Source organism: Tetrahymena thermophila, assembly GCF_000189635.1.
Source record: "Tetrahymena thermophila SB210 genomic scaffold scf_8254582, whole genome shotgun sequence".
NCBI classification, from domain to species: domain Eukaryota; phylum Ciliophora; class Oligohymenophorea; order Hymenostomatida; family Tetrahymenidae; genus Tetrahymena; species Tetrahymena thermophila.
The window spans coordinates 936-20,972 of NW_002476353.1; the positions used below are offsets into that span (position 1 = coordinate 936).

The 20,037-nt window shown below is 23.2% G+C and overlaps 5 protein-coding genes across 5 annotated transcripts; 1 reads left to right on the forward strand and 4 right to left on the reverse strand. All coding sequences in view use genetic code 6, as the record gives it.

The window, feature by feature from the left end:
• Positions 1 to 206: 206 nt before the first annotated feature.
• On the reverse strand, positions 207 to 629 carry TTHERM_000139729 (hypothetical protein; the record flags this gene model as incomplete). Its single annotated transcript, XM_012798497.1, has 1 exon — positions 207 to 629. One exon carries the CDS (start codon positions 627 to 629, stop codon positions 207 to 209), a length of 423 nt encoding a protein of 140 aa, XP_012653951.1.
• Positions 630 to 3,309: 2,680 nt separating this feature from the next.
• Positions 3,310 to 6,201, reverse strand: TTHERM_00139730 (hypothetical protein; the record flags this gene model as incomplete). The annotated part of the gene is made up of 8 exons (XM_001019855.2): positions 3,310 to 3,648; positions 3,723 to 3,856; positions 3,916 to 4,083; positions 4,143 to 4,303; positions 4,359 to 4,594; positions 4,644 to 4,777; positions 4,841 to 5,389; positions 5,487 to 6,201. The coding sequence occupies 8 exons, from the start codon at positions 6,199 to 6,201 to the stop codon at positions 3,310 to 3,312; spliced, it is 2,436 nt and encodes an 811-aa protein (XP_001019855.2).
• Positions 6,202 to 7,410: 1,209 nt separating this feature from the next.
• TTHERM_00139720 (hypothetical protein) lies at positions 7,411 to 12,190 on the reverse strand (the record flags this gene model as incomplete). Its single annotated transcript, XM_001019854.2, has 3 exons — positions 7,411 to 9,682; positions 9,768 to 10,884; positions 11,146 to 12,190. The coding sequence occupies 3 exons, from the start codon at positions 12,188 to 12,190 to the stop codon at positions 7,411 to 7,413; spliced, it is 4,434 nt and encodes a 1,477-aa protein (XP_001019854.2).
• A 2,166-nt stretch (positions 12,191 to 14,356) lies between these two features.
• TTHERM_00139710 (MFS transporter) lies at positions 14,357 to 16,311 on the forward strand (the record flags this gene model as incomplete). Its single annotated transcript, XM_001019853.2, has 3 exons — positions 14,357 to 14,432; positions 14,522 to 14,941; positions 15,575 to 16,311. The coding sequence occupies 3 exons, from the start codon at positions 14,357 to 14,359 to the stop codon at positions 16,309 to 16,311; spliced, it is 1,233 nt and encodes a 410-aa protein (XP_001019853.2).
• A 717-nt stretch (positions 16,312 to 17,028) lies between these two features.
• On the reverse strand, positions 17,029 to 19,972 carry TTHERM_00139700 (hypothetical protein; the record flags this gene model as incomplete). Its single annotated transcript, XM_001019852.3, has 11 exons — positions 19,391 to 19,972; positions 19,165 to 19,263; positions 18,936 to 19,034; positions 18,733 to 18,867; positions 18,267 to 18,677; positions 18,183 to 18,214; positions 18,018 to 18,111; positions 17,797 to 17,952; positions 17,485 to 17,738; positions 17,262 to 17,431; positions 17,029 to 17,210 (listed from the first exon to the last, which is right to left on the reverse strand). Exons 1-11 carry the CDS (start codon positions 19,913 to 19,915, stop codon positions 17,029 to 17,031), a joined length of 2,157 nt encoding a protein of 718 aa, XP_001019852.1. The 5' UTR covers positions 19,916 to 19,972.
• Between the last annotated feature and the right edge of the window lie 65 nt (positions 19,973 to 20,037).

Sequence of the window (20,037 nt, forward strand, 5' to 3'; positions counted from 1 at the left end):
ATTTATTTCCTTTTTTATTATCATAAAAATAGTTGTAAGCAAAGGAAGGTTAGCTTAATTTTAATAGAAGAGATAAATCGAAATTAATCTTTGAGCACTAAAGGAAGAAGAAAAAAATATAAAAAAATAGTAAAACAAAAAAATTAAGTTTTTAACAAAACAATTTATTTATTGTCAATCAATCAAACAAACAAACAATCATTCATTCATTTATTTAAGTTGAAGATACACTCTTACAGCTTTCTTATATACTGAATATTTAAATTATTTACTAAAAATGACAAGTGATAAAAATAAGAGCCACTCGCTTTAATAGTCTGGCATTGAAAATAAACCTTACGCTTTGAGGAAAGGAAAGGCTATTCATAAAAAGCCTACTTTAAAGTAGTAAAAATAGAAGCTTCTTAACAAAAGCTCTAAGTCTAAAGATGTTAAGAAGGATGTAAATAACTCCAAAGTAATTTCTTGCCCTGTTCTCCAAAACAAAATAAATTAAGGAGTTATTTCAGAGAGCGAATCCCATCTAAATGAAGAATCTAACTAAAGCTTCTCTGTAAATACAAATCCTTTATCTAACTCCTCTTCTATGTAGTAATCCAGCTAAACTAAGTAAAGATTAAGTCTTTCATCTAATAGCAATTACAGTCAAGTCAAATAAGAGGATATCGATATGACTGAAAATAATAGCTGTCTCTTATCTGTTTCTCCTTAATAGTCATCTGCTAACTCTGATTAAGTTTATATTAGAAATAGAATCAACCATGAACCCATGCTTTTCCTTCATAACAAGTGGGAAATACTTCCTAATAAGGACTATAACATATTTGGAGATATCTTGATTGAAACTGATTTCGTTTCTGATAAGAAATTTTCATCCTAAAACCACTGGAAGCCTCCTCTTAATGTAGAAGTTCATCCTGGTAAACTTATCAACAAAATGAACATTGGATCATATGGTACAACTATGCGCGACTTTTCAATAATTAGCAACTTCATGAAGATGTGCAATCATGATGAAATTTAATCATATGCTCATAATCTCGACAGATGGTAATAGGTTTGCAACAAACTCATCTTATCAAAGTAGCGCTCATCTATTCTTAAGTCAAGCAACTTAGTTTCCAGCAACTCATCAACCATTGAAGAAGAAGATGAAATTTATGCTACCCGTTTGAAAGAATTTGAATAGTAATGTGATTAAACTTTTGCTTAACTTAATAACTAGGGTAAGATCTTTTTATACTCAAAGAAAAGATACAACATTCACTCACAAAATCTCGAAGAATATGAATTTGGATTTAATTAATTCCTTCTTGCTATCATGGGATGTGAAAATGAGCATCTCTCAACAATTATCATGAGATAAGGTCGCCCTAACTTTTTTGACACCAAGAGCAGACTAAAAATTTCCTAATAATTAGTTTTAAATTATCTCAATATTAATCTCTCTGTAAATGAGCAAATTGCAAGCACTCCCGAACTCTTGTAAAAAGTTAATTTAATTACTTTCGATGACCTCCAGGTTCCCTCTTCTGCTTATTCATATTGTCTCAATTTCAAAAATTGCAAAGTTGAAGAATCAGGAAACCTAAATTCCAGCTTCTCATCCGAATCTTCTAGCTCAAGTATCTAAAATAATACAGACTATGATTTTGTTTTATAAATTATTGAGTTAGACACTGAAGCCTAAAATATATGTACTCTCTTAAATATTAGAGAGTTTAATGATCATGAATAAAAAATAATTGATCTTAAAGAAAACATATAGTACGATTTCGACATACATATACTCCTGTAAAAGTATTACAAGCCTGTAAACAATAACAACAACAACAACAATTTAAACCAAACTAACAACTAATTTTCTTCCTTCGAAGAACCTAGCTTTTGAAATGCCCTCTAAAAGCATTAAAATGAGTAATCTATAAATCAATAATGCATGAAAAACAGCTATATTAAATATATATTAAAAAACTAATTATTAAACATTGCTTAATGAAGTAAAAACTACCTTATACATTCTTTTATTATTAACTCTATATTTTCTTCAAAAAGCAAAGTAATTATAAAAATTAAAAACAGTATAATAACAAATCCTTTTTAAAGGCATTAGAAAGTATAAAAAATTCTTTTTTTGACTATCTTATGAAGGAATTTAGAAAATTTCTTTTCCATTTCCATCATTTGCCTTTTAATTATTTTATATAACAAATACTTAAAATGTTCTTTTACATAAATAAAAGTTAAAACTCATATTCAGTAAAAATGTATCATAACATAATATTTATTATTTACTTATATTAATAATATTTTTTAAAACAAATATTCATCATATTTTTTGTAGTTTATTATATTAAAAATTGGATTTTATGGAATCGATTACTTAAGTATTTTGTTCCATTGTTAAACTCATTCATTTCAAATAAATTTAATTTATCAATTAATCAAAATATATTGAAAATTAATCAAATTTTTGAAGAAAAGAAAGATTTTTTGTGCATTTGTAAAAGTAATAATCGAAATTTTTAAATATCTGAATTAACAAAAGCATTTAATAATATTTTTCAAATTATTAGTCTAATTATATCCAAGTAAACAAATAAAAGTGGATATACGTATGTATGTATGTCAGTGTTTTTATTAAATAAAAATTAAAAATCGATTGAAATAATAAAGCTTAATTAAAAAATTCTTCTATGAAGTTTCTGTAATTTAAAGAGAAAATTTAAAGAATGTATTCATCTTTAAAAAGAAATTCTCTTAAATGTTAGTAAAAGAATTTAAAATTAAGTAAATAAGCTTCATAAAAATTGAATGTAAACAGATTATTAATCTATGATGGGCATTTACCTATCCATCAGCATTCATTCATACATTCTTTTTTTAATTATTTTAATTTTATTTAAGATTGCTTAGATACATATAAGCAGATTGCTAATTACTTGCTAAACAATAACACATATTTAGTTCTATTTACGAAGTTTTCTATTTACTTTAATACCAATAATTTTGATATCTACATAGTAATTTAATTTTTTTTATTAAGTTTAAATAAGCAAGTGATTAATATATATACTATTGAGGTAAAATTTATTTGATTTTTAATTTGTCTAAAGGAATCTACAAACTTTCCAATCAGGATATATCTCTGTTACTCTCAATAAATACTCTATTTACATTTTTCCTGAGTTTTTAATAATTAAATTAAAAATCCCATTAAAGCCACTAATAATTTTTATGATTTAATTGTTTATATATAGTTTTTTATAAAATGAGTGGCCCCTTCCGTTTTCTTTTATTTGTTTTGAATCACATATTTATTTTTACATTTTTTTAGTATTGTTAGGATATTATTTTATTAAAAAACATATTAGATTTAGAGATTTGAATATTCTGGGAGTTGTCAAAATTATCAACATTTCTATTTACACCTAAATGGTTTATTTGCACTATTTAATTAATTTTAGAGTGTCCACTCTTAATAAATGGGTTGCTCATTAATTTTCCTAAGTGATCTCTTTTTTCCCACAACTTCAGCTCTTCTACTCTATCTTTAATTTTTTCTTCCAAAGATTTTTTTTTCAAACTTTCATTCAAATAGAAAGTGGTATTGTAATCTTGCTTTTTCATCAAATGCTTTGGAGGAATCTTGTAAAAAAATTAAAAGTATATTTTTATATTTAATTAAGCTAAAAATAGTTTAAGGATTTCAAATTATTTACAAATTTTTAAGATTCACTTCTATTGTGACCGAATCTAATGCTTGATTTTACTAAATAATCTTATTCTTTTTCATCTAAATCCTTTAAAATGATTTCTTCTTCGTTGTTGGCAAATCTATTTAATTGAGAATCATCTACAAACAATATTTTTTTTTTATTATTAATCTAGTAAAATTTAGTATAATTTGATTACTTCTAGGAGTTTAAATCTCAATATAAAATTCATCACTTGCAAATATTTGCTCTAATTAATATTACTCACTCATTTCTGATTTAAATCCTTTTGCATCAAATATCAATTTCACCTTGTTCTTTTTCATGTAATTATTTACAATATGTTGAGGAATTACTTCATTTTCTTCTTTTAATTTAAATAAACAAGTTATTTATTGAATTTATTTTCAAATCATTATTTCATACCAATTGGAACAAATTAAAATGGAAGCATCGGTATTTTTAAAGTTATATATTTGTCAATTGATTCTATTTTATTCTCTAAGTTTGACAAATAAAAATGCAGATTTTTGCTTGCCTACTACCTTTAATTACTATTAATATACTCTACTCCTCCATTTATTGCCCTAACAGAATTAAATGAACATCTTATTAAATTTTTATTATAGAAAATTTAATTACCTTTGATGGAATTATGCAGCTTTTTCTAAGTTTGAAAGATGAAAAAATATGAGTCCTATCTCTTCATATATATGGATCTCTGTGTCAACATCCTTTATTTCCCACACATATTGTAAAGCCTTTTTCATAAATTTTAGTGCATACTAGTACAACTTGAGCTTTTTTGATACTTAAGATAAATGCAGATGACATTCAATTTTTTTTTTAAAGTTTTGAGTGAAGTCTGAGAGGACTCTCTAGGTATAAAATATTTTAATCAATTTATTGATTTATAAAAATTCATACCACAGTGTTAAAAGCATTTAAAGCTGATTGTAGATCTCCAAACATAACATAAACATCTCCCATAGCCATAATTACTTCCATCATTAAATCTAAGTCATCATATTCAATTCCAAACTTCATTATATCCATTAGTTCTATAAAATTATATCAAGATTTATAAATATTAATCTTAATAATATATAAATAATATATATTACATAATATAGTATTATCTAGATTAAAAGCTTTAAGGTCTTTTATTATTTTAGTTCTAGAATCTAAAATCTTTATTATCATTAAAAGCTTTTAATCAATGCCATTATTCTATGCATGAACATCATTTTAATAAATAAAGGCCATTTTTTTAAATTAACTTGAAATTCTATTAGATTAATGCTTTTCCATGTGCATAGAAGGCTGCTTGTTCAAACCAACTATCTAAGAATTTTAATTTGAGCTTTATTGAATGTGAACTGACTAATCTTTGAAGTGATTTTTCGAAGAGCTAGATATTACAGACATAGCATTTCTTTCGTTTGAAAAGTTTTAAGAAGAAATCCTTTTTTGATTTCTAAGCTTCATATTGGCAAGGAGTTTAGATTAATGATCACCTCTAATTTCATCTATTTTAGCTTATTTGTTTAAAGCAGAAGTAGCTGAATGTATACCACTCATATCTTCATTATGCATGTTTCTATTAGGAGACAAATGCTGTACATTTAGCATTTTAGGGATAAAATTTTATTTTAAATCATCTGAAATAATTGCTTTTGGACATTTTTTAGAAAAAAATATAAACCAATATTCAATTAATTTTAAAGTAATGATATAGAAAAATATTTGTGAATTTAATGTTATATTTACCTTATTGAAATATTGTTAACTGTTAAAGTTACTTGATTGAGTCTTACTTAATAGCATTTTTTAAGCAATAAAAAACTTTTTTACCTTCAATTTTCTTTTCCTTATTTAATAAAGATAGTGTAAATTTTCTATTTTTTTAATCCTAATTAGGTGATCTCAATCCACTTTACTATCGAAATTAATCTCTATTGAACTATACTCTATAATTTTCAGATTGATCATTTAGAAATGTGTTACTTGATTGATTCGCTTTGCTAAGATGATCAATATTTTATGAATGAAATTTAGACTAATCTTAATCATATTCGTTAGATTAAAAAGATAATCCTAAAAAAGTCTAATTTTTAAATTTTTTTTTCTAGATTCCATTCTAGCTGTTTTCAATCTGTTTAGAGAGTATATTTATTTTATCTACATTATTTTATAAATTCTTTGTAGAATTAAAATTGAGTTATTTTTATTCCATTTATTTTGCAGTTTAAGGTTAAAAAAAGTTGTTTCTCAACTTTTGCTTACCATTTAAATTGAAATCATCAAAATTTATGTTATCTAGAACTTTATTATATATTTTTTCCTGTAGAGTTTGTTTGTATATAGGAATAGTATTAATTGATTAACTATTTTGCTTGTGGCCAGGCTATGACTAATGAAATTATTTGATTTAGTTTTGTTGCAAATTTAGACTTTGTAACTAACTTATTTATTTATCTTTCATACTTCTGGGATAATAATATGTTAAAAAGTGAATAAAGTAGTATGATATATCTTGAGCTATAATGTAACTTTAACAGTTAATACAAAAGTTAGCTATTTATGTATGAATTTTAAAAAAAATTATTGTAATTCGATTAAATTTTAGCTAATAAAGTTTTATGGACTAAAATCAAACAAAAAAAAGTAATGTTATATTAAAGGTATATTTCTGATAATAAATTTAATATTTTTTACTCTAAAAAATAATAATTCATTAAATTAAAAGTTATTGTATGATTTCTAAATTAATCAATGAATTCTAATAAACTCATTTGTTAAAATGATAAAGATTTCTTTGTATCATCAAAACAGCTTGTATTTTTAAAACTGTAATCTTTCATAAATATTAAATCTAAAATAATTTACTGATATCCTTATATAATTAAATTACTTCATAATTTTTTCTAAAATATTTGTATTCAATTAATCAATTTAAATGATTCAAAAAGAAAATAATAAAAAATTTTTATTTTAAAACTTTAAATTTTTTATAAATATTTTAATTAACAATACCATAGTATTTGATTTCTCTTTACTTAATCCCTATAAATTTGCACATACTAATCTGAGGAATATATTATTGCTTTAATATGGTGTAAATTAAATTGTATGAAAACAAGTAATATTGTAAGTAAGTATTTAATTGAATATTTATTAATATATTAAGCTTTGTTTAACTTCTTGTGATATATAATGTATTATTTCACTGATAATCTCTTTAGCAAATCAAGTAAAATCTAAATTATTCATTAATTAATTTTTTAATTGACTTCTTATTTTTTTTTAATTCTTTATTATAATAACTTACTTTGATATATTATTTTTTCTTCTTTTAAAGAATTATTAAAAATAAAATTTTGATATTTTATAAAATAAAATGAAAGAAAAAAAATAAACAGAAAATTAATTGCTAAATTTATTTGAGATATGGTTAATTGATAATAAAAGTCAAACTCTTTAAAAAATATTTATAAAATATAAAATATTTAAACATTTAAAAATGAAATATATATTGATTTACTATTGATTAACTTAAAATTGTATTTACAAGTAAAAACTAAAATATTCTTAAAAAAGAACTTGGTTGACAATTTATGATTTAAATTTTTTAAATTGAATTTAATGTGTTACATTCATTTATTTATTTATTCTTGGGCTTAATTGTATTATTTCATTTTAATGTTTCTTAAGTATTCATTTTCTTAAGTTATGAATTTGTAGGAACATTCTGTAACAAGGATGGGTGAATGTTTGTATTTATTCTTCTTTAATATGAATTTTTGTCTTAGACAAAATCTAAATCATCTTCATCTACCACAAAAGAGTAAAAGGGTATATTTTAAATAATGGCATCTAAATCATTATGAAGCATACCAAAAATAAATGGTGCTCTTATTAGAAAGGCATTCTACTCTAAATCGTTTAATATCATTTTACCTCCTTAAATTTAATCTCTAAAAATAAGAGAAGTTTCTAAATTTGTATAAATCTTTTTTTCTGCAAAAATGGAGGCTACATCAGTATTTTTAATAAGAAGAGATTTCTTTTTAAATTACGGAATCCACACATCACCTTCTACTTACTGCTTATCATCAACTGATTCTAAAAATTTACGTAAAAATAGGAATAAATCTGGAGGGTTTTCTTTAGCAATATATTCTCTGGCATCTAGGAAAAACATAAAATTATTATAATCTTCAGTAGGAATCAATAAGAGTTGATGTTCTCCGTAAACAGAAGAGCTCCTTAATTTCCAACAAAGACCTTATAGATCTTCAGTTATTCTTATACGTAAATAGAAAGAAGGTTTATCTCCTACAGTTGTTAATACTGATTAATGGAAATTAGGGAGATGGAAACCATGCTGTAAGAAACCTAGATTTACTTTATTTTTCTTGAAAACTGGAGCATCTTTAAGCAAAAATACATTTTAATTTAACCCAGTCAGATATTTGTTTAATCCTTGTATCGAAGGAAATTCTTCGTTTTTGAGTATACCAGATTAAAGTAAAAAGTTATTAGGATTATTAGAAGACTTCTAGTTATCTTTAATCATAGATTATGATTGTTTCATAGGTTATATTTCACTTTTTTCGTGTTCACTTTACATACCTTATTCTTCTTTTTCATAATTAGCTTAATCTTAGATATTTTACTAACTCTCACGTACGTTTTTTATTTGTGAATTGTTGCCGCTGCTTGGTGTACGTAACTAGCTTGCTATATTAAAAGTTTCTTTAACTTTTTTGTTTGTTTTAACACTGGCCAAATCTCTTAAATTTTCTGAAGTAAATATTTATACTAAAATAGATATCAATATCATAGTAATGTCAACATACTTTCCTGGTTTTTCTTGATATTATAAATTCATTAATTTCATATGATCATCCATTTCTAAAGGTTCCTTAGATATTATAACACTTTATTTAACAGTTAATGCGTGGTTTTCAACATATTTTAAATTCGGTAGCTTAATTTTTGGTTTTGAATTAGGTCTTTAAACATAGAATACTTTGAGGGTTGTAGTCTATGCAGTAGTACCTTATTGGTATGCCTAAGAATTATTTAGATCTAATGGATTAAGACCTTCGCTGTTTTAGTTTTCATTTTCTTCTTCACTAGTTTCTACTTCTCTCCACTTAAAATGGTTCTCGAAAAGTATTTCTTGTATACTTTGGAATGGATTTAGCTCATCTGGCTACTCATTACAACATATTTTGAAGCTAATTTCATCAGCAGAATCATTATTCCAGATATATTCAAGAAGTTTCTTAAGAATAGGATCAAAATTTTCTAACTCAATTACAGAAAAGTGGTCTATCTCAATTTTTCTGCAAGAAATAGTTTAGCGATCAACATGGATTATGCTCAAAGCAGCTATTCTTTCTGTTTATTATTCCCTTATCTCAAGTAAATGGAAATTAATTTCATCTTTTAACTTATTAATAAATTGGTTTTCATTGTGGACCAAGAGCTTGTAAAGAATATTTGGTATACGTAAAAAGTAATCTTTTAGTGTAACTTTTATTTCTCTTTCCATAATTGATCTAGGTTTTACATAATAAACTTTTTATCTAGGTTCTTTCAGCTTATTTTCAATATACTCGCTGATTGCAATACCTATTTCTTAAACATTCATTTTTACCATATCTCCATTTGGTCCTTTCTTATTAAGTTGCTAATTTTTACCATTATATTAACCTCCTTTATTTGCTTATAAACCAGTAGCTTAAGTTTTAACTCTATTTTTTTAGTATGGTGTAATCTACTTTTAAGATTAATTGTTTTGATTATTATTACTACTGTATGCTCTCTTTTACTTTTCAGTAGGCTAGGCTTGAGAAGTTATTTTTTTTAATTAATTTGCTGGCTCTTTACTATTTACATAAACCATTCCATTATTTATTGAAGATTAGCTTTCATTCACTGCATTATCCTCATTACTAATAAAGAAAAATGTGTTAAATATTTAATTAATTACTAAGTATAAGAAAATTAATCAAGATTTTGAAAAAGAAGTGAAATTACAATTAATTTTAAGAACCGTTTGACTGTTTGATTGCTTTTTAGTTAGGACTAAAAGCATAAGTTGGTTGAGATTTTGATGGTGAGTGGCTCATCTGTAAGGAATAAGGAACATTATTCGAATAGTATTACTAATCTGAGATGGTATTTTTATTAGGAGTTATATTTACATCGTTTGGAGTTATTTGATCTAAATTTAAATTTGATGGTTGCTGATTTTAATTTGGGAATCTTTCATCAGCCTTTTGAGGTGAAAATGTTTAATTAAATTATTGATCATTATATTAATCTCCTCCATTTTCAAATTCAAATTCAGGGTTTTGTTTAATGTCTGATAAGCTTAAGCTTTAATTATTAAAATTTTTATGGTTTTTTTAGTTTTTAAAATCATTTGTGCTATTGTTATTACTAAATCCATTTATACCATTTCTATATGATGAATAGACTTAATATTTATCCTAGCTTCCTATTTTTTACTTGGCACTCATTGATTTTCTCGAGCTTTATAACCCTTACCTAGAATTATTTCTTAATGTATTATATGATTTATCAACTCTGAGTGATGCCGATCCATGCATTTATTCTTATTCAAATTGAGTTCTTGGCTCATGAGATACGTTTCTTTACATTTAATTTGAATATTAAGGCATTTATCTTTCCATATTTATCATTTAATCAGAAGTATTAAGTCGATTTGGTTAAAGATATTTTGGTGTTTAAATGAGAAGTAGCTCTTTGCTTATTGGATGAAGTTTTTTATTAGCTCTATCCATTATACACTCATTAATAATTATTTTCTCGCAATTTTGAATTCTTTATTTTAAGTGATCAGAAAGATCTAAACACCCGTTTATACTTTCTTAAATTTTGTTTGAAAATTAAGAAAATTAGGCACAATCTCCTTTTATTTTGTTAGGATATACAAAAAAAGGATCATATTTAGTGCTAAAAGGGATATATCTATTCATAACTGAATGATTAACGAAATGAGCATCACTTCTTATCTTCAACATATAATTCATATGTTCCCAGAAGAATATTAGCATGATATCCTTCTTTTTGTACTTCTCATAACCCATAGCATACTTTTAAATAAAGAAAAAGTAATTTCTCCATTAACCTTTTGAATTAGAAATTATAAAAAGTTTAATAAACTTGTTTCAATATTAATTATTTAATTGAATGGCTTAATAAAATTTTGTATAAAATATTTTATGATTTTATTGTTTGCTTTTGATATCTACTTTAAAAACTAATTGCTTCTTTTTTTGTTAATCATTAGCAAAAATCTTAAATTCATAATAACTATAATCATGTCCAAAATAAATTTTATTTGATTTGTTTTTATAATTTTATTTAAATGATTTTTGAATAATGTTACTTATGGCCTCAACTGCTGATATTGTTAGGATTCTAAGATGAGCTAATAGTCTACAACAATTATCAAAGCAACTCTCTTCTATTTACTAATCTTTCTTTTCATAGCAGTCTGATAGGGAAAATATAGCATCTTTTAATTTATCAAGGCAGTTTTCTCTTGCTCTAATTGTCTTCATTGTTATTTAATACAAAGATTTTTTATCATTTATCAACTTAATTTCTCTAACTAAAATATCATAAAGTCTCTTCGAAGGCATATCTTAAATAAATAAGTCAAAATATTCCCTATGGAAATGCTAAAAATTATGGAATTCATATAGACCTATTATTTGCTGATAAAGTTCTTCCACTTTCTCTTTAAGAGTAAGAATTCTTTTATTTTTAAAATTTTAATTTTACATCTGCTATGCATCTGAGAGAGATTCCATTCCAAATTAATTATAAGCAACATTTAATATTTAATTTTATTAGTTGTTTGTGCTCATATTACCGTTATTATTTTAAAATTTTTAATCTTTCACCCTTTTATAGGTTAAACTTCTATTTCTCTACTGCGATAACATTTGCTTCTTTTTGAAATTCGCTGAAGAATTTCCCATCATTTCATCCTAATAAATAGCAGATTAATTCATATCATGTGAGTTCTAAATATTTCCATCGTTTAGCATAATTTGATGCTGCTTATAGCCGATCATTTTCCTTTTTCTACCACTTTACGTATTTATGGATTAGCTTAGCTTGTAACTCTCACTGTGTCTATCGTTGTAAGAACTGTAATGAGGCAAATCAGCATTTACATGATGGCGAGGATTCCAACTTGATTCCTTACGCTTCAATATGTCATCCATTTAAATATTCTAATTTAAATTCTGATTGCTATTCATATTTTAAGTAAGATTCATATTATAACCATTTGAACTATTCAAATTTTATCGATTTTACATTGCCATTTATTATTAAGAGCTGCTTTGCTCATTTTTTGGACTAAATGGCAACGTAGAATTTTTATCTTATTAAATAGTTTAAGCTTATATTTTTGGTAGCATACCTATCTAATTTATTTTCAAGTGATTTGTAATAGATAAAGCTTGCTTTTTTGCTTGATATTCCTTTTTTAAAATAATTACTAAGTTATACTATTATATATTCTGTTGTAACCTTTTTATTAGATTTTGAAATAATTACTTTTGTTGTTTTATTATTTTTTTCTTTAAATTTTATAATGTATTAATTAGTATCTAAATAACCATAAAATAAATAAAGTATTGGTTTTGTGATAAATATAAAAATAAATATAATTTTTCTTTCTCTTTGGAAAATACTTGTTAACTATTACCAATCAAAAAATAGAGCTACTATCTCATACTATTATCCTAATACCTTTTTAATGTATTCACAACTAATATTATTTATTGCTAACGTTGTGTGTGCAGTATATTTCTTATCATTTTATATCTAATCTTTTAATTACATAATTTTTTATAGAAGAAATCAAATGAAATTAATTGTATTATTTTATTATTGAACTTATTGATGGAATAAAGAAGATTAATCCATATTTACTAAAACTAAATAAATTATTTATTTATTTAAAAAATAATAATCTACTTTCATATTAGTAACATTTGTTATATTTTAAATTTATTTTATTTATATTAATATAATTTAATCAAAATTATGTAAATTTTAATATTTTTATTTCCTTTAATAAGATAAATAATTTTGTTAAAAATGTAAATTTTAAATATTTTTGCTTTTTTTTTATAAAATAAATTTATTTTATAATCAGATGATAAATTTAATAACTAAATTTTTAATTATTTAATTTTCTCCAAAAATAATAAATAGAAAAGCTTAAAATATTTTTTAGTAAATGACCTGATAAAATTTTAACAAAGAAAAAAATTAAAGAAGAGTAAATTAATAGGTTATTTTAGATATTGAAAATCAAATTTTAATTAGTTTTGTTAAAGCAGCATTTTTTATTTCTTTGATAAATCTAATTATATTCCATATTAATAAAAAGTTGAATAAATTTAAGAAGATATTATTAATTAATTTAATTCTTCTATTTTTTTTATATATCTGTTTTATTTGTAAAAGAATATATGAATAACTAACTTTGTAATTTAAGTATATTGTAAAATTTAAATACCTTAAAATTTACCACAAATTTTCAAATTTTAATGAAATTGTAAAGAATGTAAATCTAACTAAAACTTTTACATATGTTAATTTTTACAGCAAAAGAATAGATTGTACTTTTATCTTTTCTTTAAATAATAATTAAGGTATCTTTCTCAATTTATTACTTATTTCTTGTTAAAATAAATTTTATTCTCAAAAATTAGTTCAATAAAAATGATAGATAGTATTTTTGTAAACCAAATTAAAAATTTCAGTAATAAATTTGATCAGTATGTTAAAAAGTTATTCATTAATTCTTCTTATTTTCCATTTCATTACTTTGTTAATAATTGAAATTTTATACACTTTAATAACTCTAAACTAATTATAATATTTTAGTAAATATTAATTTTCAAAAATAAATAATTTTTTTTTTAGGGAAGAAAAAGATTAAATCTCACAAAATATCTAATTGGCAACATTTAAGTATAAAATGGAAAATAAAGATAATTTTCTTAACTAATAAACAGCGAGTTAATTCACTGAAACTGATTAAATAGAAAATAGAAGTAAATCATTTTTATTTATTGAAAACTACACTATTTATATTAAAACTTATTAATGGTAATTGTCATTAACTAAAAATTAGTTTCAAAAAAGAACGTATTATTACATCTGAAAATATGCAAATTGAGAGCTATCAAGTAAATTAAACTAATTTTGTACTCTTATCTTTTCGTTATAAAAAATTCAGGTATATTTCTCAATTTATTACTTATTTGTTAAAAAAAATTTTATTCTCAAAAATTAGTGATAAATAAAAATCATAAATAGTATCTTTGTAAACCAAATTTAAAATTTCAGTATTATATTTGATCAGAAGGTTAAAGAGTAATTAATTATTTCTTCTAATTTTCCATTTAATTACTTTGTTACAAATAATTAAAATTTTTTTCACTTTAAAAACTCTACATTTATTATGATATTTTAGTAAATATTAGTTTTCAAAAATAAATAACTTTTTTAAAAGGTTAGAAAAAAATTAAAGCTTTTGAAATCTCTAACTTGCATATTTTAAGAATAAAATGGAAAATAAAACTAATTTTCTTAACTAATCAACTGTGAGTGAATCCACTGAAACTGACTAAATAGAAAATAGAAGTAAATAATTTTTATTGAGAACTACATTTTTTATATTAACATTTATTCATGGTAATTTTCATTAAACTAAATACTTGTTTCATAAAAAGAACGTATTATTACATCTGATAATATGTAAATCGAAGAGCAATCTAGTGAATAAAACAAATTCATAGAGACAAAAAGATTTTGGATACTTCCATTCCTTTCTACAGTAACTTTTGGAGCTTACTTTAATGTGAACTTTTAATCTTTCGTTAAAGAGCAGTTAATGACATAAATGAATATGGATACTAGTGATTACAGTTGGTTCCTTCTTATACCTACTTTACCAAACATAGTACTTCCATTAGTGGTAGGACCTTTTATGGACTTAGTGGGAGCACGTACATGTTTGGTATTGTTCACATTTATAATTTCACTTGGAATGTCTTTATGCATGATATCAATTAGCGTTAGCTCATTGGGTTGGTTAATTTTTGGAAAAACCTTGCTAGCTATTTCAGTTGAGTGCCAAAACATCTCATTTAGTAAAATCAAATTAAAAATAATAAAATATTTACTAATTTATAACAATTTATTGAAAAAATTAATTATTTTATTAGACTTTTGATCATTAAAAATATTTTCCAAATTTTTTCATCCAATCATGAAAATAAAATTTTTATTTGATTCAATTAAATAAATAAATTACTAAGACTCTTTAACTAAATAAAATTTTGATGAAAAATTAATTTGATCAAATAAATCAAAGACAATTAAATATGATATTAATTAAACATCGAAAACTTATTCAAGTTGTTAAAAGTCTAAAATTTTATATAACAATTCTATTAATATATTTATTTCTTTCTGATTATAAATTGACTTTTTAATAAAAAGCAAAATACAAAATTAATCCATGGAATCAAATTCTGATATTACTCAAATTTAATTAAAATAAGCAATTGATATATTAAATACAAAATTTTCCAACTAAATAACTTTACACTTAGAAAATCTGACTAATTATTCTTTTATATTAATTAAATAAAATATAGCTTAAATTTAATTTTATTGTTTACAGTATGATTAAATATTAAGTTTTTTTTTAGACTTATATTTTCATAAAATTTTTTGTAATACACAAAGAAATAATAAAATAATTTTTTCTACTTTTAAAGGTACATTAGCAGGAAAATGGTTTACCTCTAAGGGGTTAGCGATAGCTTTTACCCTATAAAGTTTCTCAACAAAAATAGCCAGCTCTGTATCAGGAATAGCTTATCCATAACTTTATAGCCAACATAACAATTTGATGTCTCCATTTTATCTAGGAATATCTTTTTGCATCATGAATTGTTTTACTTCGTGGATTGTCTTTTACTATGATAGAAATGCGGATAAATAGACTACTCCTACACCAACTAAGGAAGTTAAAAAAAGTAAGTTTAAATTTGACGATTTAAAAAAGTTAAGTAAAGTATACTGGATGTATGCTAGTCAATGTTTTCTCATGTTTGGTGGATTCTATGCTTATGAGAACTATCTTTAAACTATTTTTACAAAAAAATTTTTAATTTAAACAACACTTGCTGGAGAACTTGTATCAATTCCTTATTGGATTGCCTTTGTCGTCCCTTTACTTGGCTTATTTGTTGAAAAGTTTGGTTATAGATGCATAGGATTAGTATTTTCTTCTTTTTTAGCTTTACTTTCAATATTTATATTGTTAGTAGCACCTTAAGGTGAAAATCTAGTACTTGTTTGTGCTTCTTTAGTAATATTTGGAATATTTTTGAGTTTTATGTGCGCTTATCTTTTCCCCACTATTCCATTCCTTTCATAAAAATAAACACTTGGAACAGGATTTGCAATTTGTTATTCATGTAAAAATGGAGGTAAAATTAAAATTTAATGATACAAAAAATAATATTTTGACGCTTTTAATTAATTAATTAATTAATTATAGGTTTAGCACTTATGAATTATATTTGTGGATAGATCATGGCAAATAAAAGTACGGGAAATAACTCTTTCTTATTATTTTTTGTAATTAACTACTTAATTTCATTGATTATATCTTGTTTGATATATATTATTGATCGTAAGTAAGGCTCACATCTAAATTCAAGCTGTCCATAAAATTATTGTTAAGAAATAAATGACAGCTAATAATAAAATACTACAGTAACTGAACTAAATAAAGTTTGAATTATAAATATATACAAATTCATTTGTTTAGATTTTTTTTTATAATCAATTTTTCTAACAAAAATTGTCTAAATTTATGCAATAAATTTCAAATAAATTTAAATTAAAAAAAATACAAATTTGACGAATCTTATTTTTAAAAATGTAAAAATTTTTCATATATAAAATATCCTCTTTTAATATTCATCTAAAATTAGAATTAGATGTTTTTTATTTAAAATCTTCTTTTAAACCCCTTTTTAAAAATGTAATTTTAATAAATTTATAGTTTTGCTGTTTTATATTTAATAATAAACTTAGCTAATTGTTTTTAATTAATTTGAATAGAAATAGATTAATAGAAATTACAAAAATTAACTTATTTAATAAGTAATAAATTAGTTTGTTAATAAAAAAATTTTTATTAAGCTCTGATATGAATTTCTCAAGAATGTTAATTTTCTTATTTAACTTCTTATTTAGCAGGGCTTTCTGATTCTTTCTCCTGCTAATTTTCTTATTATTAATGTTACTACTCGTGATTATGATTATTTTTTTCATGAGCTTAATTGAATTATCTTTCATGCTCTTCATGATCGTGGTGATCATTATTCTAATCGTGTTGATCTGAATAATATAATTATTATTAATATTTTTTAAATCCTTTTTTATGTTTACCTTCCAAATTTGTTTGGCTGCCTCCTCTGAACTAATCTCTGCTCATGTTTTAAAGTTCTCTAATTTTTTTCTTTCTTTGTTATTCCCATTCCTTCATTTACTACTCTCTTTTTTCTTCCATTTATCTTCTAACTTATTCACTTAGCTTAATCATTTTTTATCTCTCCATCCTAGTTTATTGAAAAATAAAGCTACCTATGATAATACATAATATATAAATTACTCAATAATTTATCTCTTGAGGTTATCCTTTTCAATTTTGACTAAGAGTTTCTGTTTCTTTAATTCTTAAATGTTTTCCATTCTTTTAATATTTTCTTCCTTATCCAATTCTTTTAGAAGTTGTTTGTTTAATTTTTCCTATAATTCCTGTTATTTTCTTTGTTAAGCTGTCAATACCTTTTAATCAGTTTCTCCAAATCTTTTTAGTAAAGTCAACTTTTTAGACTCCATCAAAGTCTCATTGTTTTTTAAGGTCTTTTAAATATTAGTGAATAAGAATATAAAAGATATTAAGTCAGTAAAAACATTTTACTTATTATATCTTCTGTTCTTTTTCTTAGAAGTATCTTTATCTTTCAGATTACTCATGCTAGATCTACTTGTTAATTTCTTCCTTTCTCTTTTATAATTATTCTAGTTTATCATAATATTGCTTCTTTTTTTATTCTTCTTTTTATTCGTTAGTTAACTTATATTAAAGATAATATTAGTTACTTTTTTGAATTATTAACCATAAATTAAATATTTTATTACTAACACAGTAGATATTTTCATTTATTTTTCTTAAGCTTTTTGCTATCTTTCATAAAGAGTCTCATATTTTATTTTTTCAAATTCCTTACGTTTTCTAAAAATAATTCAAAGAGTTTTATAAAATATTATTTTTTAAATTTAAAATATTATTTTTTAATTTTTTACTCTTCAACATGCTTTTATTTCTTTTCGAATTCCTTTAATAAATAAACGTATTTTAAATCAATTCAATTAATTAATTAATTTTACAATTCTTTTAGTAATTAGAATATCATCATTTGTTTTTTTGCACTATTCAATTCTTTATTCATGATGCTTTCTCTTTTCTTCTGCATATACCTTTCTCGTATAATTCATTTCATTAATAGCACTTATTCTCTTTTTATCTTACTCTTCCATTTTCTTTCTCCTTTCTTCAATTAACAATTATTGCTTTTGTAAAATTGACTCAGTTTATTATCTTAACTTTTCTTATCTCTCTGCATTTTCTTGCTCCTTTTTTTAAATATCTTTTCTCTTTTCCTTTTCCCTTTCTTACTATTATTTGATTCTTTCTTACTCTTTTTCAAAGGCCAAAGCTTACTTTTTTCTATTTTCCAATTCTTCTTCTTATTCTCTCTTTCTTCTTTCTTCTTCTAACTTAACTCTTTTTTCGTCTTACTATTTATATTAAAATTTTATGAGAAATATTTTGAAGAATAACATATTTTTTTACTTCTCTTTTCTTCATTCTAAGTTCATCTTAACGCTTAGCTTCTCTATCGTTTTATTGTCTTATTTTTTCTTCATTTATCTATCTTATTTCTTCCATTTTCTTTTCATATTCAATCATTTTTTCTATTTCCTATTGCTGAATTAAACATAAAAGGATATTTGTGTAGGCAGCTATTTGTTTAAACGATAAAGAAAATATGTTACTTATCTGCGTTTTATTTTTTCAAACATTTTTCTCTCTTTATCAACTAAGCTAATACTTCCCATTTAAGTAGTATTCATTTGAGATCCTTCATTGTTATACTATAAAAATATATATAAATTAATATAATATCTTAAACGATTAAATATACAAATCAGGCTTTTTGAAAGTAAAACTAAAAAAACTGCCTTATATTAAATAGATATATGTAACTAAATTAATTTAAATTACATAAGAAGACTTCATTTATGATTAATTATTTGCGTTGTTATTGTTAGGCCATAATCCATTCTTTTCATCCTCTTCAACTTCCTTACGTGCTTCTTTCATCTATTCAAATAAATAATTGAAATAAACAAGAATTAAGCATTTTTAGTATAAAAATAGTATAACTTAATAATTTAATGCAAAATATAAACCATATTAATTAAGATTTTCTTTTTAGAAATTAATATACTTGATTGATTTTCTTTTATCTCTTTTTTTCGAAATGAGCTTAAAACATATTAATTGTATTTTGATCAACATGATTAGCACCAGTTTTTAATTTCACTAAATGAGCAATTTCTTAATCTTATTTTTTTCTTAAATCTTCAGGGGATAAGCCTATACGGCGACAAGCTTCGCGACTCTTAGGTGTAAGAGCTCCAATGTTAATCTCTTCAACAACAGGAACCTCATATTCTTTTTGTTAGGTTGATTAATTCTACTTATACATAGAACTGCTAGTTTAATGAGGGTTTTATCTTTCTAAAGATGAATTTGCATTTTTATTGTGCGCATTTTAATTCTCCTTATCTTATTTATGATGAGCTTCATGCTTATTTTACTAGTTAGAATGCTATTATTATTATTCATGTTAATTCTCAGCATTATGATTTTCTGTTTAATGGTTCTACTTTTCTTCATGGTTCTCAGCTGCTTTTGTCTATTCATGATTTTGATTCCCTTTATTTTCTTCAGGGAGTTTGGAGCTGGACATTTTAGTTAAATTATAAATTGATTGATTTATTGTCTTTAATTTAGATAGTTTCTTTCTTTTATTATTATTTATAATTATTTGCAATAAATATTATTCATGATCAAAAAAATTAATAAAGGTTC